Source organism: Ranitomeya variabilis, chromosome 6, assembly GCF_051348905.1.
Source record: "Ranitomeya variabilis isolate aRanVar5 chromosome 6, aRanVar5.hap1, whole genome shotgun sequence".
NCBI classification, from domain to species: Eukaryota; Metazoa; Chordata; class Amphibia; order Anura; family Dendrobatidae; genus Ranitomeya; species Ranitomeya variabilis.
The window spans coordinates 142,818,113-142,840,594 of record NC_135237.1 but is presented as its reverse complement, the minus strand read 5'-3'; the positions used below and the strand labels follow the sequence as shown (position 1 = coordinate 142,840,594).

At 41.8% G+C, this 22,482-nt stretch overlaps 1 protein-coding gene across 2 annotated transcripts in view; it reads right to left on the bottom strand.

Annotated features, from left to right (window-relative positions):
* ULK4 (unc-51 like kinase 4) overlaps positions 1-22,482 on the bottom strand; it is a 1,043,381-nt gene that overhangs the window by 733,420 nt on the left and 287,479 nt on the right. For both annotated transcript variants that reach the window (XM_077269069.1, XM_077269068.1), the window contains exon 20: positions 10,986-11,147. In XM_077269069.1, coding sequence (XP_077125184.1) covers positions 10,986-11,147 — 162 coding nt within the window. The remainder of the gene's footprint in view (positions 1-10,985; positions 11,148-22,482) is intronic.

Here is a 22,482-nt window from a genome sequence, read left to right as displayed (position 1 = left end):
CACATATCTCCGCAACAAAGATCTTTGGAAAACATTGTGGATGGCAAAAGAGGCTGGAAGGGCCAAATGAAAAGACACTGGATTGATAATCTCAGAAATCTTATAAGGACCAATAAACCGAGGCTTGAACTTAGGGGAAGAAACCTTCATAGGAACATGACGAGAAGATAACCAGACTAAATCCCCACACAAAGCCGAGGACCAACACACCGACGGCGGTTAGCAAAACGCTGAGCCTTTTCCTGAGACAACGTCAAATTGTCTACCACATGAGTCCAAATATGCTGTAACCTGTCCATCACAGAATCTACACCAGGACAATCAGAAGGTTCAACCTGCCCTGAAGAAAAACGAGGATGGAAACCAAAATTACAAAAAAAAGGTGAAACCAAAGTAGCCGAACTGGCCCGATTATTAAGGGCAAACTCGGCCAACGGCAAGAAAGCCACCCAATCATCCTGATCAGCAGACACAAAGCATCTCAAATAGGTTTCCAAGGTTTGATTAGTTCGCTCAGTTTGGCCATTTGTCTGAGGATGGAACGCCGAAGAAAAAGACAAATTAATGCCCATCCTAGCACAAAAGGCCCGCCAAAACCTGGAAACAAATTGGGAACCTCTGTCAGACACAATATTTTCCAGAATGCCATGCAAACGAACCACATGCTGAAAAAACAATGGAACCAAATCAGAGGAGGAAGGCAATTTAGGCAAAGGTACCAAATGGACCATTTTAGAGAACCGGTCACAAACCACCCAGATAACAGACATCCTCTGGGACACAGGAAGATCCGAAATAAAATCCATGGAAATATGCGTCCAGGGCCTCTCAGGGACAGGCAAAGGCAAAAGCAACCCACTAGCGCGGGAACAGCAAGGCTTAGCCTGGGCACAAGTCCCACAGGACTGCACAAAAGAACGCACATCCCGCGACAAGGAAGGCCACCAAAAGGACCTAGCCACCAAATCTCTGGTACCAAAAATCCCAGGATGACCGGCCAACACCGAACAATGGACCTCAGAAATTACCTTACTTGTCCATCTATCAGGAACAAACAGCTTCCCCACAGAACAGCGGTCAGGTTTATCAGCCTGAAATTCCTGAAGCACCCGCCGTAAGTCAAGGGAGATGGAAGAAAGAACCACCCCTTCCCTAAGAATGCCAACCGGCTCAAGAACTCCAGGAGAATCAGGCAAAAAACTCCTAGAGAGGGCATCTGCTTTAACATTCTTAGATCCCGGAAGATATGAAACCACAAAATCGAAACGGGAGAAAAACAGGGACCATCGAGCCTGTCTAGGGTTCAGCCGCTTGGCCGACTCGAGGTAAATCAAATTCTTATGATCGGTCAAGACCACAACGCGGTGCTTGGCTCCCTCAAGCCAATGTCGCCACTCCTCAAATGCCCACTTCATAGCCAACAACTTCTTAACATAGCTCCGCATAGCGGTATGTTCTGGCACAGACAGGTTGAAAAGTCGGCCCTTAGCGAACTTAGAGCCTGGAATCAAGTCAATAGCACAATCACAGTCCCTATGTGGAGGGAGGGAACTGGACTTGGGCTCATCGAATACATCCTGGAAATCTGACAAAAATTCAGGAACATCAGAAGAGGGGGAAGAGGAAATTGACATTAAAGGAACGTCACTATGTACCCCTTGACAACCCCAACTAGTCACAGACATCGATTTCCAATCCAACACTGGATTGTGTACTTGTAACCATGGAAAACCCAGTACAACAACATCATGTAAATTATGCAACACCAGAAAACGACAATCTTCCTGATGTGCTGGAGCCATGCACATAGTCAGCTGAGTCTAATACTGAGGTTTATTCTTGGCCAACGGTGTAGCATCAATACCCCTCAAAGGAATAGGGCTCTGCAAAGGCTGCAAAGAAAAACCACAGCGCCTGGCGAATTCTAAATCCATTAAATTCAGGGCAGCGCCTGAATCCACAAATGCCATGACAGAGAAAGATGACAATGAGCAAATCAGGGTCACAGACAGGAGAAACTTAGGCTGTACAGTACTAATGGTAACAGATCTAGCGACCCTCTTAATACGCTTAGGGCAATCAGAGATAGTATGAGCTGAATCACCACAGTAAAAACACAGCCCATTCTGACGTCTGTATCCCCTCTGTTCCGCTGTGGTCAGAATCCTATCACATAACATAGGCTCAGGACTCTGTTCAGAGGATGCTGACATATGGTGCACCACTTTGCGCTCGCGCAGGCGCTGATCAATCTGAATGGCTAGAGACATAGATTCGCTCAGACCAACAGGCGTGGGGAACCCCACCATAACATCTTTAAGGGCCTCAGAAAGACCCTTTCTGAAAATTGCTGCCAGAGCGTCCTCATTCCATTTAGTGAGCACAGACCATTTTCTAAATTTCTGGCAGTATAATTTTGCCGCTTCCTGACCCTGGCACAGGGTCAACAAGGTTTTTTCCGCATGATCCACAGAGTTAGGTTCGTCATACAATAATCCGAGCGATTGAAAAAATGCATCTACATTAAGCAATGCCGGATCCCCTGACTCAAGGGAGAATGCCCAGTCCTGAGGGTCACCACGCAGCAGAGAAATAACTATTTTAACTTGCTGAGTGGGGTCACCAGAGGAACGGGGTTTCAGAGCAAAAAACAATTTGCAGTTATTTTTAAAGTTCAAAAACTTAGATCTATCCCCGTAAAACAAATCTGGAGTAGGAATTCTAGGCTCTAAGGCTGGAGTCTGAACAACATAATCTTGGATACTCTGAACTCTTGCAGCAAGCTGATCCACACGAGAAAACAAACCCTGAAAATCCATGTCCGCGCCCAAATCCACCCAGAGATTAAGAGGAAGGAAAAAGACAAAACAGACTAAAGAAAAAAAAAATGGCTCAGAACTCTTTTTCTTTTCCTTCTTTTGAGATGCATTCAACTCATTTTTGACCAAATGTACTGTTATGGACTGGTAATTTAGGAGCGACATGCGACTAGCTCTGAGCAGGTGATAACTATACAGACCGCAGTTCCTGATCTTAACACAACACTAGCAGTAGCCGTGGGATGTTCCTGTCACTCCCTGGACACCTCGTCACAGCCGGAGAACTAGCTACCCCTAAAGGTAGGAATAGGAAAGCTATCTTGCCTCAGAGAAGATCCCCGAAGGATAGGACAGCCCCCCACAAATATTGACTGTGAGAGGAGAAGGAAATGACATACGTAGTATGAAACAAGATTTAGCAAAGGAGGCCACTTCTAGATAGATAGATAGTACAGGAAAGAACACTGTGCGGTCAGTAATAAAAACTAGAAAAAGTCCACCGCAGAGATATGCAAAAATCTCCACACCTGACTAAAGGTGTGGAGGGCAAAATCTGCAGCCCAGAGCTTCCAGCTTAGCTGAATAGATCCATACTGATAAGCTGGACAAATGAGCAAAACATAGAATGTGCTGAACAAGTAAGTCCACAACAAGTGGACTGCAAAAGGACAAGCAAGGACTTATCTTTGCTGAACTGGACAGAGTGTCAGGGAAATCCAAAAGAGCAGTGGCTCCAAGCAGGAACAATTGACAACTGGCATTGATTGAGGGATAAGGCCAGACTAAAATAGCCGAGCCAGAAAGACGATCAGTGGAAGCAGCTGCTGATGCTAAATCCAAGAAGCAGCTATACCACTCAAAACCACAGGAGGGAGCCCAAGAGCAGAATTCACAAAAGTGCTACTTACAACAACCGGAGGGAGCCCAAGAGCGGAATTCACAACAAGTAGCCACCTTTTGCTTTGATGACTGCCTTGCACACTCTTGGCATTTTCTTGATGAGCTTCAAGAGGTAGTCACCGGGAATGGTTTTCACTTCACAGGTGTGTCCTGTCAGGTTTAATAAGTGGGATTTCTTGTCTTATAAATAGGGTTAGGAACATCAGTTGTGTTGTGCAGAAGTCTGGTGGATACACAGCTGACAGTCCTACTGAATAGACTGTTAGAATTTGTATTATGGCAAGAAAAAAGCAGCTAAGTAAAGTAAAACGAGTGGCCATCATTACTTTAAGAAATGAAGGTCAGTCAGTCCGAAAAATTGGGAAAACTTTGAAAGTGTCCTAAAGTGCAGTGGCAAAAACCATCAAGCGCTACAAAGAAACTGGCTCACATGAGGACCGCCCCAGGAAAGGAAGACCAAGAGTCACCTCTGCTTCTGAGGATAAGTTTATCCGAGTCACCAGCCTCAGAAATCGCAGATTAACAGCAGCTCAGATTGGAGACCAGGTCAATGCCACACAGAGTTCTAGCAGCAGACACATCTCTACAACAACTGTTAAGAGGAGACTTTGTGCAGCAGGCCTTCATGGTAAAATAGCTGCTAGGAAACCACTGCTAAGGACAGGTAACAAGCAGAAGAGACTTGTTTGGGCTAAAGAACACAAGGAATGGACATTAGACCAGTGGAAATCTGTGCTTTGGTCTGATGAGTCCAAATTTGAGATCTTTGGTTCCAACCACCGTGTCTTTGTGTGACGCAGAAAAGGTGAACGGATGGACTCTACATGTCTGGTTCCCACCATGAAGCATGGAGGAGGAGGTGTGATGGTGTGGGGGTGCTTTGCTGGTGACACTGTTGGGGATTTATTCAAAATTGAAGGCATACTGAACCAGCATGGCTACCACAGCATCTTGCAGCGGCATGCTATTCCATCTGGTTTGCGTTTAGTTAATTACCCCAAACACACCTCCAGGCCGTGTAAGGGCTATTTGACCAAGAAGGAGAGTGATGGAGTGCTACCCCAGATGACCTGGCCGCCACAATCACCAGATCTGAACCCAATCGAGATGGTTTGGGGTGAGCTGGACAGCAGAGTGAAGGCAAAAGGGCCAACAAGTGCTAAGCATTTCTGGGAACTCTTTTAAGATTGTTGGAAGACCATTCCCGGTGACTACCTCTTGAAGCTCATCAAGAGAAAGCCAAGAGTGTGCGAAGCAGTCATCAAAGCAAAAGGTGGCTACTTTGAAGAACCTAGAATATAAGACATAATTTCAATTCTTTAACACTTTTTTGATAAGTATATATTTCCACATGTGTTAAATCATAGTTTTGATGCCTTCAGTGTGAATGTACAATTTTTACAGTCCTGAAAATACAGAAAAATCTTTAAATGAGGTGTGTCCAAACTTTTGGTCTGTACTGTATGTGCCCAGCAAAGTGAACTGTGTGTTTGATTGTTCCCAGAAGAGCCTGTTTTTAGTTTTGAAAACCTTGGAGTTTTATGAAAGCAATAAAACTGAACCTATTTGGACCAAATCGCATTGCATGTGTGAACACTAACCAATGCCTACCTGAGAGAGTAAACCCCTACCCTTATAACTAGTGATAAATGAGTGTGCTCGTTTCTCGAGTTTTCAAAGCATGCTTGGGTGTTCTCCGAGTATCTTGGGGGTGCTTGTAGATTATGTTTGTGTCCCTGCAGCTGCATGATTTGCAGCCTTTACACAACCAGAACACATGCAGGGATTGCCTGTTTGCTAGGGAATCCACACATGTGTCCAGGCTGTCAAGCAGCTGCAAATCATGCAGCAGCGGGGACACAAACATAATCTAGGAGCACACCCAAGATACTTGGAGAACACCTGAGCATGCTAGGAAAACTCGAGTAACGAGCACACTCGCTCATCACTACTTATAACAATAGTCAACAAGGAAGATTCCCAGCAGTTTCCAAATAGGGTACTTGTGTTTCTAGATTCAATGGAGCGATGTTTCACAAGCGTGCTTCTATTATTTTTCCTGTAATAGCACAGGACAGTCCCCAGTTTTCTCCATCATAAAAATTTAATAGATCGGGAGAGGTCATGCTGAATCAGACCTATATTCAAATGGTGGGGTCACAAGTCTCCCATTCTGACAACCACTGTAGGTCTCAGTAGTCAGATCTCCAATGAGCTAGTAATGATTGCTTATCATGCTGAAAAATGTTAAGTGGTAGTAACTGGAACAGTAATTAATTAATGTATTAACTAAAAACTTGGGCTTCAACTTTTAATTATTTTATCCTTTTTGCCAAATTAATTGTTTAATTTCACAACCATCAAATTCAAAGATTTTCCATGGAGCTGACCCTGCAAATGACACTGTCATTATTCTATACGTTAATGTCTCTTCAGTATTCTTAATGCCATTGTGAAAAGGTAATTACTGAGGCTTTTTAGGAAGAGTTTTCCTGCAAAGTCTTTCAATATTTTCATGGGTAAAAAGTATTCTATGAATAGAGAAATTATGAAGCCATTATCTACAATTCTGATATATTAAGAAACATTAAGGAGAAGCTGTCACTTTACAACTCCTATATTTAATTACATCACTACGAAAAATGTCTACACTGTCAGACTTTCAGCACTTGGGTGTCTTTATTTATTTAAGTGAATGTGAAAAAAAAACAAAACAGTGCAGCGGTGGATAAATATAAATGCTGTAGCTTTCACATCCAGACGCAAAAGTGCAAGTGTCCCCAGACTCCTGCTGTGGCAATCATGAGAAATTACATTGCTAGAGAAGCACTCCTCCCATCAAAGTTGTTATCTTCTTAATATATTGCAGTCATCATATTACATAGCACTGTGTACTTACAATTGCTCACTTTGCTCTTCTACCCAGCTAATTCTTCTCTTTTCCCTGCTCTATGTAATAGGGCGCCCCCCAGCTAGAGATATCAGGTAGGGACCCACAGTCCCTAGTCACTCTATGACACAGGGACTTTTTCAGTGACTCATGATTCATGCAGGGAAAATTAACCTCCTGTTTCTACATAGAGATTAGAAGGATTCCGCTAGTCAGCTTTTAATCACGGGATCTCATAGAACTAATGAAAAACAGATGAATTAACTGGGTAGAAAGGCAAAATGAGCAATTGTAAGTGCAAGAGGATAAAGGGGACACAAAATTTGATGGGAGGAGTGCTTCTTTAATACAGGATATATGTTTTGAGGTCATGAGCTGTAGGTCTTACAGCTGGACAGCTGAGCAATAATAGTGAGATTTAACTTTGTGGCCTAGGATTTATTTTGTACTGTGATGTAAATTGTGATTTGTAAATGATTATGTGTCATTAGTGATGTGAAACAGGACTGGTGCCACTGGTGCAGCCGCACTGGGATCCATGAGGTAAGGGACCCCACCTACAAAACGAGCAATTGCACCGATTGCACACCAATGTTTTACATACACCCATAAATTTGAGAGAGTGTGGCTGATCTATTTTGCGTAGCCAGACTGATTTGATCTGTAGGGGAAAAAAAAAAAAAAAAAAACGGATCCATGCTGCCCCATTGTAGAACATTGGTCAGAGTGCTATCTCATAAAACATTGAATAGCAGTAGTCTGGGTTGTACGCTCGTGTGTGTGAGCCCTTAGGTGGTGTTCTCCTGCCCGATCTAATACTGGGCAGAATAGATTGTAACACAACCATACGTATCACTCCCAGTGAGTATCACACCTAAGTCCCATTACAATGAAAAAGGACATGTTGCCTGATTTTCACGGACACTGTGCAATGGCCTCGGCACCTGTGCCGTCCTGCATCCAGTTACGTCCTTACTGCTGTGAATTGCTAGTAAGCACTCAAACCTTTTCCACTGACTCCATAACCCCTGTACATCACGTACACTAGACAGCATTTTAGTTATACGTTTCACTTCAGATTGATTCAAGTAAAAGTGTCCTAGAAAGTAAAATAAAATAAGTACCATCCTTAGACAATAACATACAGCCTGTGCCAGGATTGCAGACTCACAAAAAACTTCCACAAACAATTGTAGACAAACACATAAATCACCTTTACACTTGCACTGTAAAAAGGAAGGGAAAAAAAGACAATATAATCCTTAATACAGAATAAAAGGGCTATAATAATGGTCTACAATGCGACAGAAATGTAAAAAGAGCTCATTTATAAAAGTTTGCTGTCTGCTGGCTTCAATAACGGCTCCTAGCCAGACAACAATACCCAGGTAATAGATGCTGCCCATGAACGACGAACACTTTATGATGATACTTAAAAGACATACGCTTGTTCTAAAATACTAGAGAAAATGATAACAATTTGCACCACATGTTTTATGGCATTTTTTTTATAGAAACTTACGGCACACCATTAATTTTTATGGGGCCACAAATCTGTCAAAGTGAGCGTATACGGCACTAGCTATATACTAGTACAGTAAGGAAGAAAGAAGAACACACAGTCCACGTCTCCTCTCACTATGTATTTGTGTTTTATGCTTACATGGTTTCATTCATATGGGCAATACTTATGGTATTTTAAAACTTTTGCTTAATAGGATACATTTAACAAAATGTTGTCACAATTCTGGTCCAAGTTTCACAGGAATACAAAAAATATGTGATCCAAAGTTTTGAATACATTTAGGCTGCGTTCCCATAATGAGCTTTTGGGAACACAGCTATAGTAGGAATTAAAACTTAACCTTTAATCTATACAAGGTAAAATTATCATAAACAAAAACGAATAACATCACCCCAAGAGAAACAAACTATAATGGTATTAAATGATATAACTTGTAAAGTGAAACATCACATATGGGTGATACCAAGATAGAGTCTAGGTGAGACCAGTAGTAGTGAATACACTGTCCCGCACTATAAAGGTACCTCTGGTTATTAATACAAGCCCCTAGGTACTAGGGAGTATTAAATAAGGTAACCCTGTATGTATGGGTATTGGCAGGTACCAAAAAAAAAAATTTTTTTTGTGTTAATACATAGGTAGGAGGGGAATAAGGCAATTGGGGTGAAGATCATATATATATCATAAATATTAAAAAAGAACGATCTCACCAAATGCCATAGTTCTGGTAGGTATAGTCCATAATTCGCGAGGTGGAAAGATCCATAAGTCAGCGATGTCAGGAGACAATACCCTGTCACTCCCTGAGAGGACTAACCATAAACCTGCATTCCCAGACTCCCGCCCTTACAAGGGCAGTCCACAGCTACCCCTGAACAATATCATGCCCTGCACTCTCCCTGTTTTGAATGTCCCGACGCGTTTATTTGCAGGCTGGATCATCAGGGGACTTGCCTGCCTGGGAGCTAAAGTGCATAAGTGCTAAAGTGAAGGACAAAGAGACCTGCCACCCTCAGTTTAACATGGAGGGTGGCAGGTCTCTTTGTCCTTCACTTTAGCACTTATGCACTTTAGCTCCCAGGCAGGCAAGTCCCCTGATGATCCAGCCTGCAAAGAAACGCGTCGGGACATTCAAAACAGGGAGAGTGCAGGGCATGATATTGTTCAGGGGTAGCTGTGGACTGCCCTTGTAAGGGCGGGAGTCTGGGAATGCAGGTTTATGGTTAGTCCTCTCAGGGAGTGACAGGGTATTGTCTCTTGACATCGCTGACTTATGGATCTTTCCACCTTGCGAATTATGGACTATACCTACCAGAACTATGGCATTTGGTGAGATCGTTCTTTTTTAATATTTATGATATATATATGATCTTCACCCCAATTGCCTTATTCCCCTCCTACCTATGTATTAACACAAAAAAAATTTTTTTTTTGGTACCTGCCAATACCCATACATACAGGGTTACAATATTTAATACTCCCTAGTACCTAGGGGCTTGTGTTAATAACTAGAGGTACCTTTATAGTGCGGGACAGTATATTCACTACTACTGGTCTCACCTAGACTCTATCTTGGTATCACCCATATGTGATGTTTCACTTTACAAGTTATATCATTTAATACCATTATAGTTTGTTTCTCTTGGGGTGACGTTATTCGTTTTTGTTTATGATAATTTTACCTTGTATAGATTAAAGGTTAAGTTTTAATTCCTACTATAGCTGTGTTCCCATTTATATTTGTAGGATCCTGTTGGTTGTTCCAATTGATATCTAGTTATTATTGCTTTTTTCACATAATGAGCTTTTGGTGCATTTTTGACACTGCATATAAAAACTCAGCGCTTTACAGTTGTAGCAAAGTGGATGGGATTTATAGAAATCTCATGTCCACTGCGCTTTTTTTTATATTTCACATAAACTGATCTGCGGCACAACATGTCAATGTCTCTTGTGGATACGCTGAGTTTTCAGTGCAGATTTTTCCCATAGACTTGAACTAGGTAAAAAATGAGTTTACTTTGTGCATTTCCAAGGCGGAAAAGCATTAAAAATGTGTGTAATCAGCAGCCAAGCATATCAATAAAGTTTTGTCTAAGTCAAATACAAGAAAGTATCAAAAACAAAGCAGTATTATTTAAAGCATGACGCAACAAAAGTCAAAAACATAAGCACAAGAGGATAAGAAGTATAAAGGTTAAAAATATTATTTTTATTTAGCAAATTGCTGTAAAATTCAAAGTTAAAGGGAACCTGTCAGCAGGATTGTGCTCAGTAATCAGCACACAGTGTCAGGTTGGCGTCGATATACTGAGTAATATAATACCTTGGTTGATGGAATCCATGCCTGTGCAGTAGCATGTACAGGCGATCCGATAAATGGTACTGCACAGGTGCCGCCGGCGCCATCTTGGTGGACACATTTTTTTTTGCTCTAGTACAATGGCGGTGGTGCCTACGCAGTAGCATCTATCACAATTCAAATTATTCTACTGTGCAGGAGCAGCCGGCGCCTTTTTCAGAAAGATTTTTTTTTTTTTTCTCAAGCAATTTATGTCACTAAAGAAAATAAAAAAATATGGATATTATAGATGCGATCATGTTGCACTGCAGGCGCAGGATGATGAATGTAATTTTTAATTTTGTCAAACCACAACATATACAGTATGTAAAATAGGGGGCAGGTCACTGAGGGAAAGAGAAGAGGAACTGGAGGATCCACCCAGACCGCTAGATATTTAAACCTGGTTTAGGATGTAAAGTGTATCGACTTGAATATTTGCTAGTATGAATGAGATTTGGAGGAAATCGCACATAATGACTTTGTTTGAAGATTCATGAATATACATACCGATATGGCTGTGATCCTCAGAGAATCAACTGTTGAATGGGTGAACAAATACCAAAGTGCAGGTCCAATCTCTGCATTGATGAATCCTTGGACATGTGACGTTACTGTTGTACAGACATTTTCAATAATTTTTGCAGTTATATGATGAATGATGGGTTCTTCCTATAAAACAGAGAAAGAAAATACTGGTGGTGTTTTAAGTCCCTTAATGACCAATTGTTTTTTTTTTATTATTATTATTTTTTCTGCCTCTCTGCTTATCAGCAACCATAAGGTTTTTTTGTTTTTTTTTCACTGAAGTGGCAGCATGAAGCTTTGTTGTATGCAGGACAAATTGTATTATTTTCGGCACTAATTAGGGGCATGTTAGTTCTTATTATGTAATATATATATATATATATACAGTTAGGTCCATATATATTTGGACAGAGACAACATTTTTCTCATTTTGGTTATAGACATTACCACAATGAATTTTAAACAAAACAATTCAGATGCAGTTGAAGTTCAGACTTTCAGCTTTCATTTGAGGGTATCCACATTAAAATTGGATGAAGGGTTTAGGAGTTTCAGCTCCTTAACATGTGCCACCCTGTTTTTAAAGGGACCAAAAGTAATTGGACAGATTCAATAATTTTAAATAAAATGTTCATTTTTAGTACTTGGTTGAAAACCCTTTGTTGGCAATGACTGCCTGAAGTCTTGAACTCATGGACATCACCAGACGCTGTGTTTCCTCCTTTTTGATGCTCTGCCAGGCCTTCTCTGCGGTGGTTTTCAGTTGCTGTTTGTTTGTGGGCCTTTCTGTCTGAAGTTTAGTCTTTAACAAGTGAAATGCATGCTCAATTGGGTTGAGATCAGGTGACTGACTTGGCCATTCAGGAATATTCCACTTCTTTGCTTTAATAGACTCCTGGGTTGCTTTGGCTTCATGTTTTGGGTCATTGTCCATCTGTAGTATGAAACGATGACCAATCAGTTTTGCTACATTTGGCTGGATCTGAGCACACAGTATGGCTCTGAATACCTCAGAATTCATTTGGCTGCTTCTGTCCTGTGTCACATCATCAATAAACACTAGTTACCCAGTGCCACTGGCAGCCATGCATGCCCAAGCCATCACACTGCCTCTGCCGTGTTTTACAGATGATGTGGTATGCTTTGGATCATGAGCTGTACCAAGCCTTCGCCATACTTTTCTCTTTCCATCATTCTGGTAGAGGTTGATCTTGGTTTCATCTGTCCAAAGAATGTTCTTCCAGAACTGTGCTGGCTTTTTTAGATGTTTTTTAGCAAAGTCCAGTCTAGCCTTTTTATTCTTGACACTTATGAGTGGCTTGCACCGTGCAGTGAACCCTCTGTATTTACTTTCATGCAGTCTTCCCTTTATGATAGATTTGGATATTGATACGCCGACCTCCGGGAGAGTGTTGGTCACTTGGTTGGCTGTTGAGAAGGGGTTTCTCTTCACCATGGAGATTATTCTGCGATCACCCACCACTGTTGTCTTCCATGGGCGCCCAGGTCTTTTTGCATTGATGAGATCACCAGTGCTTTCTTTCCTTCTCAGGATGTACCAAACTGTACATTTTGCCACTCCTAATATTGTAGCAATTTCTCAGATTGGTTTTTTCTCTGTTTTGACAGCTTAAGAATGGCTTGTTTCACCTTCATGGAGAGCACTTTTGACTGCATGTTTACTTCATAGGAAAACCTTCCAAATGCATGCACCACACCTCAAATCAACTCCAGGCCTTTTATCTGCTTAGTTGAGAATGCCATAATGAAGGGATTGCCCACACCTGTCCATGAAATAGCCTTGGAGTCAATTGTCCAATTACTTTTGGTCCCTTTAAAAAACAGGGTGGCACAGGTTAAGGAGCTGAAACTCCTAAACTCTTCATCCAATTTTAATATGGATACCCTCAAATGAAAGCTAAAAGTCTGAACTTCAACTGCATCTGAATTGTTTTGTTTAAAATTAAATTGTGGTAATGTCTATAACCAAAATGAGAAAAATGTTGTCTCTGTCCAAATATATATGGACCTAACTGTATATATATATATATATATATATATATATATATATATATATATATATATATATATATATATATATATATATATATATATATATACACACACACACACACACACACACACACACACACACACACTAGATGGTGGCCCGATTCTAACGCATCGGGTATTCTAGAATATGTATGTCCACGTAGTATATTGCCCAGCCACGTAGTATATTGCCCAGCCACGTAGTATATTGCCCAGTGACGTAGTATATTGCCCAGCCACGTAGTATATTGCCCAGTGACGTAGTATATTGCCCAGCCACGTAGTATACAGCAGAGCCACATGCATAGTATATTGCCCAGTTACATAGCATATTGCCTAGTGACGTAGTATATTGCCCAGTGACGTAGTATACAGCACAGAGCCAAGTAGTATATTGCACAGCCCATGTAGTATATTGCCCAGCTATGTAGTATATTGCCCAGCCACATATGACACAGGTAGTATATTGCCCAGCTATATAGTATATTGCCCATCCACGTATGATTTTTATTATTTTTAACATTAGATGTTTTTACTATTGGCGCTGCATAGGCTGCGTCAATAGTAAAAAACTTGGTCACACAGGGTTAATAGCAGCGGTAACGGAGTGCGTTACCCGCGGCATAATGCGGTCCGTTACCGCCGGCATTAACCCTGTGTGAGCGGTGAGCGGAGGGGAGAGGAGTATGTGGGCGCCGGGCAGTGAGTGCGGGGAGTAAGGAGCGGCCATTTTCTTCCGGACTGTGCGCGTCGCTGATTGGTCGAGGCAGCCATGACAGGCAGCTGGCGAGACCAATCAGCTAACGAATAACCTTTACAGACAGAAGGACAGACGGAAGTGACCCTTAGACAATTATATAGTAGATATTTGCAAATATAATGAAAAAAAAGTTTTTTTATTTATTTTTTTTTTCACTGCTCATGCTAATAATTTTTCAATGTTATTGTGGTTGTGTTGATTCCTAAAATGTGCAATTTTTTCTTGTTATATAAAAGTAATAAAATGCAGTTTGTATGAAAATTGTTTGACTTTTTTATGTTTTAGATATTTTTATACACAACTGACAAACTGTAAAAATGTCTTACCTAATTTCTCCTCAAAAAGGTCGTAAAAGATCTCTGAGAAACATATATATTTTTTTACTTATAGTGCATTTTTATCACTGTAACTGGGGCATCCATAGCAGTCCCAGTTACAGGGGAAAACCGCTCACCCAGCAGTAGTGAGGAGCGAGCGTGCTTAGATAATGTGTTATCCGGGCATGCTTGTGTGCTAATATAGTGTCTTTGGCATACTCCAATACTATGTGTGAGTCGCCGTGGCTGCATGTCTCGCGGTCGTTTGACAGCAGAAACACATACAGATTCTTTTGAAGCAAGTAGTACTGTACTACAAACTGTTGGTCAAGTGTTTGTTAATTATTTTGATGATGTTCTATACGAAAATGAGCTTCTATTATATATAGATTATTTGCTTTTTACAATGAATGTCACATACTAATGGATGGTAAAATTCTTTACAGATTACCTTCTAGTTTCACAAAAAAAATATATATTTTACATTTTCTCAGGTTCTTACCAATTTTTAAGTGGCTTAATACAGATTCTACTCCAATACCTGTTATGAGCAGATAGTTCTACAGTAAGGGTAACAGATTCTGTATCCCATGTGAGGTTTTCATTGATTTTTTTTTAGTTACATAATAAGAACTGATAACTAATAAATGGACTCCTGGCAGTATTCTAGTATATGTAATCTTCCTCTAGGATCTTGTAACCATTCGTAAAATCAAGAGATAAATATCAGGGATAAGGTTCCTATACATTATGCTAGAAAACATATCTTCATGGCACACCTATTTCTGTTTTTCTACCTCAACAGACAAAAGTGCTTATACAGTAGATGCAAGACGCAATCAAGAATATAATTCTTAGAAGTGCCAAAGTATTGACATAAAACATTTACATCCAAAATCTCATGAATATTTAATGACATTAGAAACCAATCAATAAAATGTACCCCCGCCATGTAAGACTGGCACAAGGTAATTACATGCATTTATTTAAAGCTTGCATACATCAAATATCCTTCATCTTAATAGCCTCTACCTTTCCCTAGGATTAATAACTCAAAGTCATACTGTGTGGATGCAGTAACAAACCCTCCTTATTCAGCTGACTTATTTACTGAGAGGATGTGCTGTTTATTCATTTCTGCACCTATTGATTAGTTGGCATAATTGGCACCACAATTAAAGAAAATGGAGGAAATGCACAGTTTAATTGTATGATTCAGCTGAGCCAATCTAAACACTAAGGGAAAAACACTCCGCACATTAATTAGACTAGTACAACAAGGCTATTAGCATAAGTCAAAGGAATAGAAAAACTTCACAAAACCAATATTAAGCAAATTAAAACAAGAAAATTTTAGAGTTTAAAACATGATTATATGTAGTTCATTATGAAGCTGGAGATAATAACAGAATAGAAACCAATTATTATAACAATGGAGATGGCAACATTATTCATGTTCATTTTTTATTAAATCTGATAGTGACAAGGGACTGAATGTGCACTATTTTAAAGGACCTCCAAAATCTAATTATTTCAATGATAATATGCCACAAAATAAAAGGCACACAGCAGTAATTTATACTTCGGGATCGAAGATTAATTCTATAAAAAGATTATGAGTACTATATTAGCTCATCTTTATATTTGAGGCCAGATTCAGCTAATGAGTAGGGGTCTTGTTTTTGAGAAATCGACTTATCACTATCAATAACCTCTCCCAGGCTGTGAGGAGGACGCGGCCTGGAAGATACTCTGCCTCCAGAGATTATTTTATATGAAGGAGACCTCTCAATGTGATGTGTAATGGCCGCTTTCCTCTCTCCTGACCTCACTGCAGAGCTGTGTGTGGTTATCCCGGACATATCTACAATTTCACTCAGCTTCCATCTCACAGGCAGACAGGGCTGTAATATTGTTACAATACTGCAGAGTTCAGAGAAAAGCAAAAAGTGTGCTTGGAAGAAGACAATTTTTTTCTCCTGTTCTGTTAGGCTAGGTTCACATTTGCGGTTGAGTCCGCAGCGTTTCGTACGCGACCGCAAAGGTATGGCAAAACGCTTGAAAAAGCTGCGTTTTTTATCCGCATCAACTTACGCATGACGGATAAAAAAACCACAACATTTGCATGTGTTTTTGCATATGGTCGCATCTTTTATGCGCATGCGTTTATTATGAAAAATTTTTTCAATGAGAATTTCCTTGACACAAGCCATGCCCAATGGGCGTGGCTCATGGGATTTCTGTATATAAACCCTTGGACAGCTGAAATCCTCACATTTTGCTCCTGCATCCTGTGTCAAGATGGATCTTCGCATGGAGAGTTTCTATCGGAATCTGGATTTGGATGTCAACTTGTTTCTTTCCTTTGCATTTGTTTGCGAGCAAGAACGGCAAAGAGAAAAACAGAGAAGACGGCGTCGGCGCTTTTGGCAGCACCCGACTGTTGAACTCCGACAGAGCCATGGAGCCTACCATTCCTTATTCAATGAGCTCCATAAAAACCCGGAGAAATATTTTGAGTACAAGAGGATGTCTCAACACAGCTTTATGGAATTGCTAGATCGTGTTCAAGGAGCCATCAGCAGGAAGGACACCCAGCTCCGTACAGCAATTCCTGCTGAGGAACGTCTGCTGGTGACAATAAGGTACGTAATATTTAAACATTAATGCCTGTCATAATTATTATTGTTCGGCAATGTACTTAAAATATTTCCTTTTTTTTTCTTTTGCTAAAATACTGTCTAAATATTATTGTTATAAAAGCCATGTTCTTTCTCTTTTTTCTTACTTTGTTTAGCAAAACCCCAGTCTTAACTATTATTGTTCTGATTTATTTTTTCCTTTCTCTGTTCGGCAGATTCCTGGCTACCGGAGAGAGCCTATCATCGCTCCATTTCCAGTTCTGGATAGGAATTTCAACAGTATCTGGGATTGTCGCAGACACCTGCCGGGCTTTGTGGGATGTTCTCCATGCGGAATTTATCCACCAACCCACTACGGAAATCTGGCAGCAAACTGTTGAAATTTTTTTTGAAGTTTGTAATTTCCCCAACTGTTTGGGAGCAGTGGATGGAAAACATATCCGGATTTACCATACTGGTTGGAACTGGATCCGAGTACTGTAATTATAAAAAATATTTTTATATTTTTCCATAGTGCTCATGGCAATTGCAGCTGCGGACTGTAGGTATGTCGCCGTAGTAGACATTGGATCTTCTGGCCGTGGTAATGACTCCCAGACATTTAAAAACTTGGACATGGGCCAACGGTTGTATGGCAATCATTTCAATTTCCCCCTGCCACAACCTCTTCCCATCACTCAAGGCCCACCAATGTCATTTGTTGTGGTTGGAGATGAGGCCTTTCAGATGTGTGGAAACCTCCTGAAACCATACCCCCAGTCGGGACTTGACACACACAAGAAGGGTATTTAATTACAGACTGATCAGGGCATGAAGAACTGTTGAGTGTGCCTTTAGTATGCTTGTCTCGAAATGGCGCATTTTAGGGACAGCCATTAATCTCAAAAATGAGACAGTCGATGAGGTGGTAAAGGCGTGTGTGGTTCTGCACAACTATATAATGGCTAAAGAGCGACCCAACATTAAACTTGAAGAATCTATTTCTAACCCATTGCCAGATTACCATCAGCACCCTTTCAGGACAACAGTTGAAGTTGCCCAAATGAGGGATACATTTGTGTCCTACTTTGTTTCTGAGAGTGGACGTCTGTCCTGGCAAAATTACATGGTTTAGTGTTATTGTAATGTTGTGCAATGTTATGTACCTTTAATTATTTAAATTTACTTTAATGTTTGCTGACAATAAATTGCCTATAGTTAAACACCTGTTCCAAGTGTCCTCTATATTAGAATCATTATTTTTAAAGTTTAATAAGGTGATCACTGGTTCACAACTACAGTTTTTATATAATCCACTCGCTGTATCATGCAGATTGCATGAGACAGGGATTGGATTATAACCAAATTGAGATATGTAAACCATGCTTTACACTACACCTCTTCTCTCTGAGGTCAGTACTGTGGTAGGTGATGCTGGATTAGCTCCATCGGCTCTTCAGTCTGCATTTCTATTTTTCTATATATTAATGCAGACTGAAGAGATGATGGAGCTAAACCACCTCATATCTTTACCCATCTGCCCATGTATCAGAACTAGTGCACTCAGGATGCAGAAAACACAGCATCCTGAGAGCACTAGTGCTGACACCTGGGCAAGTGAGCATTGTTGACCCCTGACCTTTTTTGCTGTATTCATATAAATTTTTGGAGGATTTTCAGTCCTCTTTGCGTTTTTGCCACCTCATAGCTCCATGACAGACACAAGAAGCAATGCTGCAGTGTAAAGCAAATAAAGAAGAGGGGCAATAGATTGTGTGTCATGGAGCTATGAGGTGGCAAAAAACACAGTGTGTGTACACGGTGACATGTGTGTTAAAGGGGCACGGTGTGTTGACGGCAATGAAAGAGACAAAGATCAAGCAGTGATTGGGGAAAAACAATAATTTATAAAATAAAAGATTTTTTTTTTTTTTTTAAGAAAAAATAAATAACTTACGAACCGATGAGGGGGGAATCTTATGGACCTGGGGGTGTGGAACTGGGAGGATTGGCTACGGGTGGATGATGAAGGGGTTCCAGGGGAAGGGGTAACTGGCTTTGAGAAGCACCCGGCATGGTGGTGGCAGTGCAGTGATGTGCGGCAGGAATGGGAATGGTGGTGGCGGTACAGTGGTATGCAGCAGAACTCGGTATTGATGTTAAGTGTGCAATTTGTGACACAGGTGGAAATACCACCTGTGGCTGGTGGAAGTACTGAGTCTGCTGCATAGCCTGAACTTAAGCAGTATTGCAGGCCTGGATCACGTTGAGCTGGAGTTTAGGCGTAATGTGTTCCGACATGCCCTACTCTATCTTATTACAAAAATGGTGTGCTGGTCTCTGGAGGTTGGCTTCCAGACGGTTAAAGCGTTGGTTGACATCCTGGAAAAGTGTGTTAATATGGGTCACACCACTTTCCAGTTTATCTCCCAGCACCTTCAAGCCATTCTGGAAGACTGAGCTTAAGTGAATAAACTCGGGTATGAGGGATCTGTCCGAGGCTTTCTGCCGCTGGCGGGAAGAGCACAACAAAAAAAAAAAAAAAAAAGAGGCAGAGGACTGGGGCAGGGAACACCTGAAGGACCAGCTGCCTGTTCTCCAGCCCGTGATGCCGACCCACTTGCTGCTTCAATGGTGGATGGCTGGGACTGGTCGATCCTGGATGATGCAGGTTCGAGGGTGCTGCTAAAGGTTCTGTGAAAAGAAAAGTAAAACATTACTACCAAAAAATAATTGTAAAAGTGCAAACATCGGTGGAATAGAAAAACTCCGATTAGGGAATACAACACAAAACACTCTCTGAGCAAGGACAGGCCTCAGGAAAGACAGCAACTGGTAGTACTTATATTTCCCGATCCTTGCTGCAGCACCACTGCGAACTTGGATCTCCTGTCTCAGGTCCTTGTTGAAGTGATCCTTCATCGAACGCCAACGGGTTTTGACTTTGTTCACTGTGAATAGGTGAAAAAATAAATAAATTGTTAAACAATGCACTTTAGGAGGACATGATGAGGAATGCAGCAAGAGAGACAGAAATGATTAAAGACTGCAGGGAGAAAAACAGACAGGCAGACACATAGCTTGTATACTTACAGTTTGATAGAGTCTTCCAAACTTGATGCTGCAAGGCTTGTATTGCTTCCTCAATCTTGAGTGTACTGGACTTCCACTGCCCACACCTTCTTTTAGAAGCTTTGGGGGTGGCTTAAAACAAGTTCCTAGACATGTTTACTCATAAAAACGCATGCGTACGTAAACGCAGTCGTACACATGTCCTTGCGTGTGCATGCATTCCCATATACTCTATTGAGTTTATTCCATGCACTCCTTCCGCAAGCATCCGCATGCGTATGGCGGCGGAAATTTGCCACCACAAAAATTCTAATATGGTGCATCAGTCGCACACCGCGAAAATACGCAAGCAAATGCGGGTGAACGCATGCAAATGCATGTACTTGCATCTATAATGTTAAATACAGTGGGGCAAAAAAGTATTTAGTCAGTCAGCAATAGTGCAAGTTCCACCACTTAAAAAGATGAGAGGCGTTTGTAATTTACATCATAGGTAGACCTCAACTATGGGAGACAAACTGAGAAAAAAAAATCCAGAAAATCACATTGTCTGTTTTTTTATCATTTTATTTGCATATTATGGTGGAAAATAAGTATTTGGTCAGAAACAAAATTTCATCTCAATACTTTGTAATACATCCTTTGTTGGCAATTACAGAGGTCAAACGTTTTCTGTAAGTCTTCACAAGGTTGCCACACACTGTTGTTGGTATGTTGGCCCATTCCTCCATGCAGATCTCCTCTAGAGCAGTGATGTTTTTGGCTTTTCGCTTGGCAACACGGACTTTCAACTCCCTCCAAAGGTTTTCTATAGGGTTGAGATCTGGAGACTGGCTAGGCCACTCCAGGACCTTGAAATGCTTCTTACGAAGCCACTCCTTCGTTGCCCTGGCGGTGTGCTTTGGATCATTGTCATATTGAAAGACCCAGCCACGTTTCATCTTCAATGCCCTTGCTGATGGAAGGAGGTTTGCACTCAAAATCTCACAATACATGGCCCCATTCATTCTTTCATGTACCCGGATCAGTCGTCCTGGCCCCTTTGCAGAGAAACAGCCCCAAAGCATGATGTTTCCACCACCATGCTTTACAGTAGGTATGGTGTTTGATGGATGCAACTCAGTATTCTTTTTCCTCCAAACACGACAAGTTGTGTTTCTACCAAACAGTTCCAGTTTGGTTTCATCAGACCATAGGACATTCTCCCAAAACTCCTCTGGATCATCCAAATGCTCTCTAGCAAACTTCAGACGGGCCCGGACATGTACTGGCTTAAGCAGTGGGACACGTCTGGCACTGCAGGATCTGAGTCCATGGTGGCGTAGTGTGTTACTTATGGTAGGCCTTGTTACATTGGTCCCAGCTCTCTGCAGTTCATTCACTAGGTCCCCCCGCGTGGTTCTGGGATTTTTGCTCACCGTTCTTGTGATCATTCTGACCCCACGGGGTGGGATTTTGCGTGGAGCCCCAGATCGAGGGAGATTATCAGTGGTCTTGAATGTCTTCCATTTTCTAATTATTGCTCCCACTGTTGATTTCTTCACTCCAAGCTGGTTGGCTATTGCAGATTCAGTCTTCCCAGCCTGGTGCAGGGCTACAATTTTGTTTCTGGTGTCCTTTGACAGCTCTTTGGTCTTCACCATAGTGGAGTTTGGAGTCAGACTGTTTGAGGGTGTGCACAGGTGTCTTTTTATACTGATAACAAGTTTAAACAGGTGCCATTACTACAGCTAATGAGTGGAGGAAAGAGGAGACTCTTAAAGAAGAAGTTACAGGTCTGTGAGAGCCAGAAATCTTGATTGTTTGTTTCTGACCAAATACCGTATATACTCGAGTATAAGCCGAGATTTTCAGCCCAAATTTTTGGGCTGAAAGTGCCCCCTCGGCTTATACTCGAATCACGGTCGGCGGTGGGGTCGGCGGGTGAGGGGGCTGAGGCATACTTACCTAGTCCCGGCGATCCTGACGCTCCCCCTGCCTGTCCCACGGTCTCCGGGTGCCACAGCTCTTCCCCTGTTCAGCGGTCACGTGGGACCGCTCATTAGAGAAATGAATAGGCTGCTCCACCTCCCATAGGGGCGGAGCCGCATAATTCATTTCTCTAATCAGCGGTGCCGGTGACCGCTGACAGAGGAAGAGGCTGCGGCACCCGGAGACCAGCTGTCCGGGAGAAGGAGCCAGGGACGCCGGGAGCAGGTAAGTATCACATATTCACCTGTCCTCGTTCCACACGCTGGGCGCTGTCTCCATCTTCCCGGCGTCTCTCCTCACTGACTGTGCAGGTCAGAGGGCGCGATGACGCATAAAGTGTGCGCGCCGCCCTCTGCCTGATCAGTCAGTGCGGAGAGACGCCGGGAAGATGGCGCCGAGGAGCTGCAAGCAAGACAGGTGAGTATGTGTTTTATTATTTTTATTGCAGCAGCAGCAGCACAGCTATGGGGCAATAATGGTGCAGAGCACTATATGGCACAGCTATGGGGCAATAATGGTGCAGAGCACTGTATGGCACAGCTATGGGGCAATAATGGTGCAGAGCACTGTATGGCACAGCTATGGGGCAATAATGGTGCAGAGCACTGTATGGCACAGCTATGGGGCAATAATGGTGCAGAGCACTATATGGCACAGCTATGGGGCAATAATGGTGCAGAGCACTA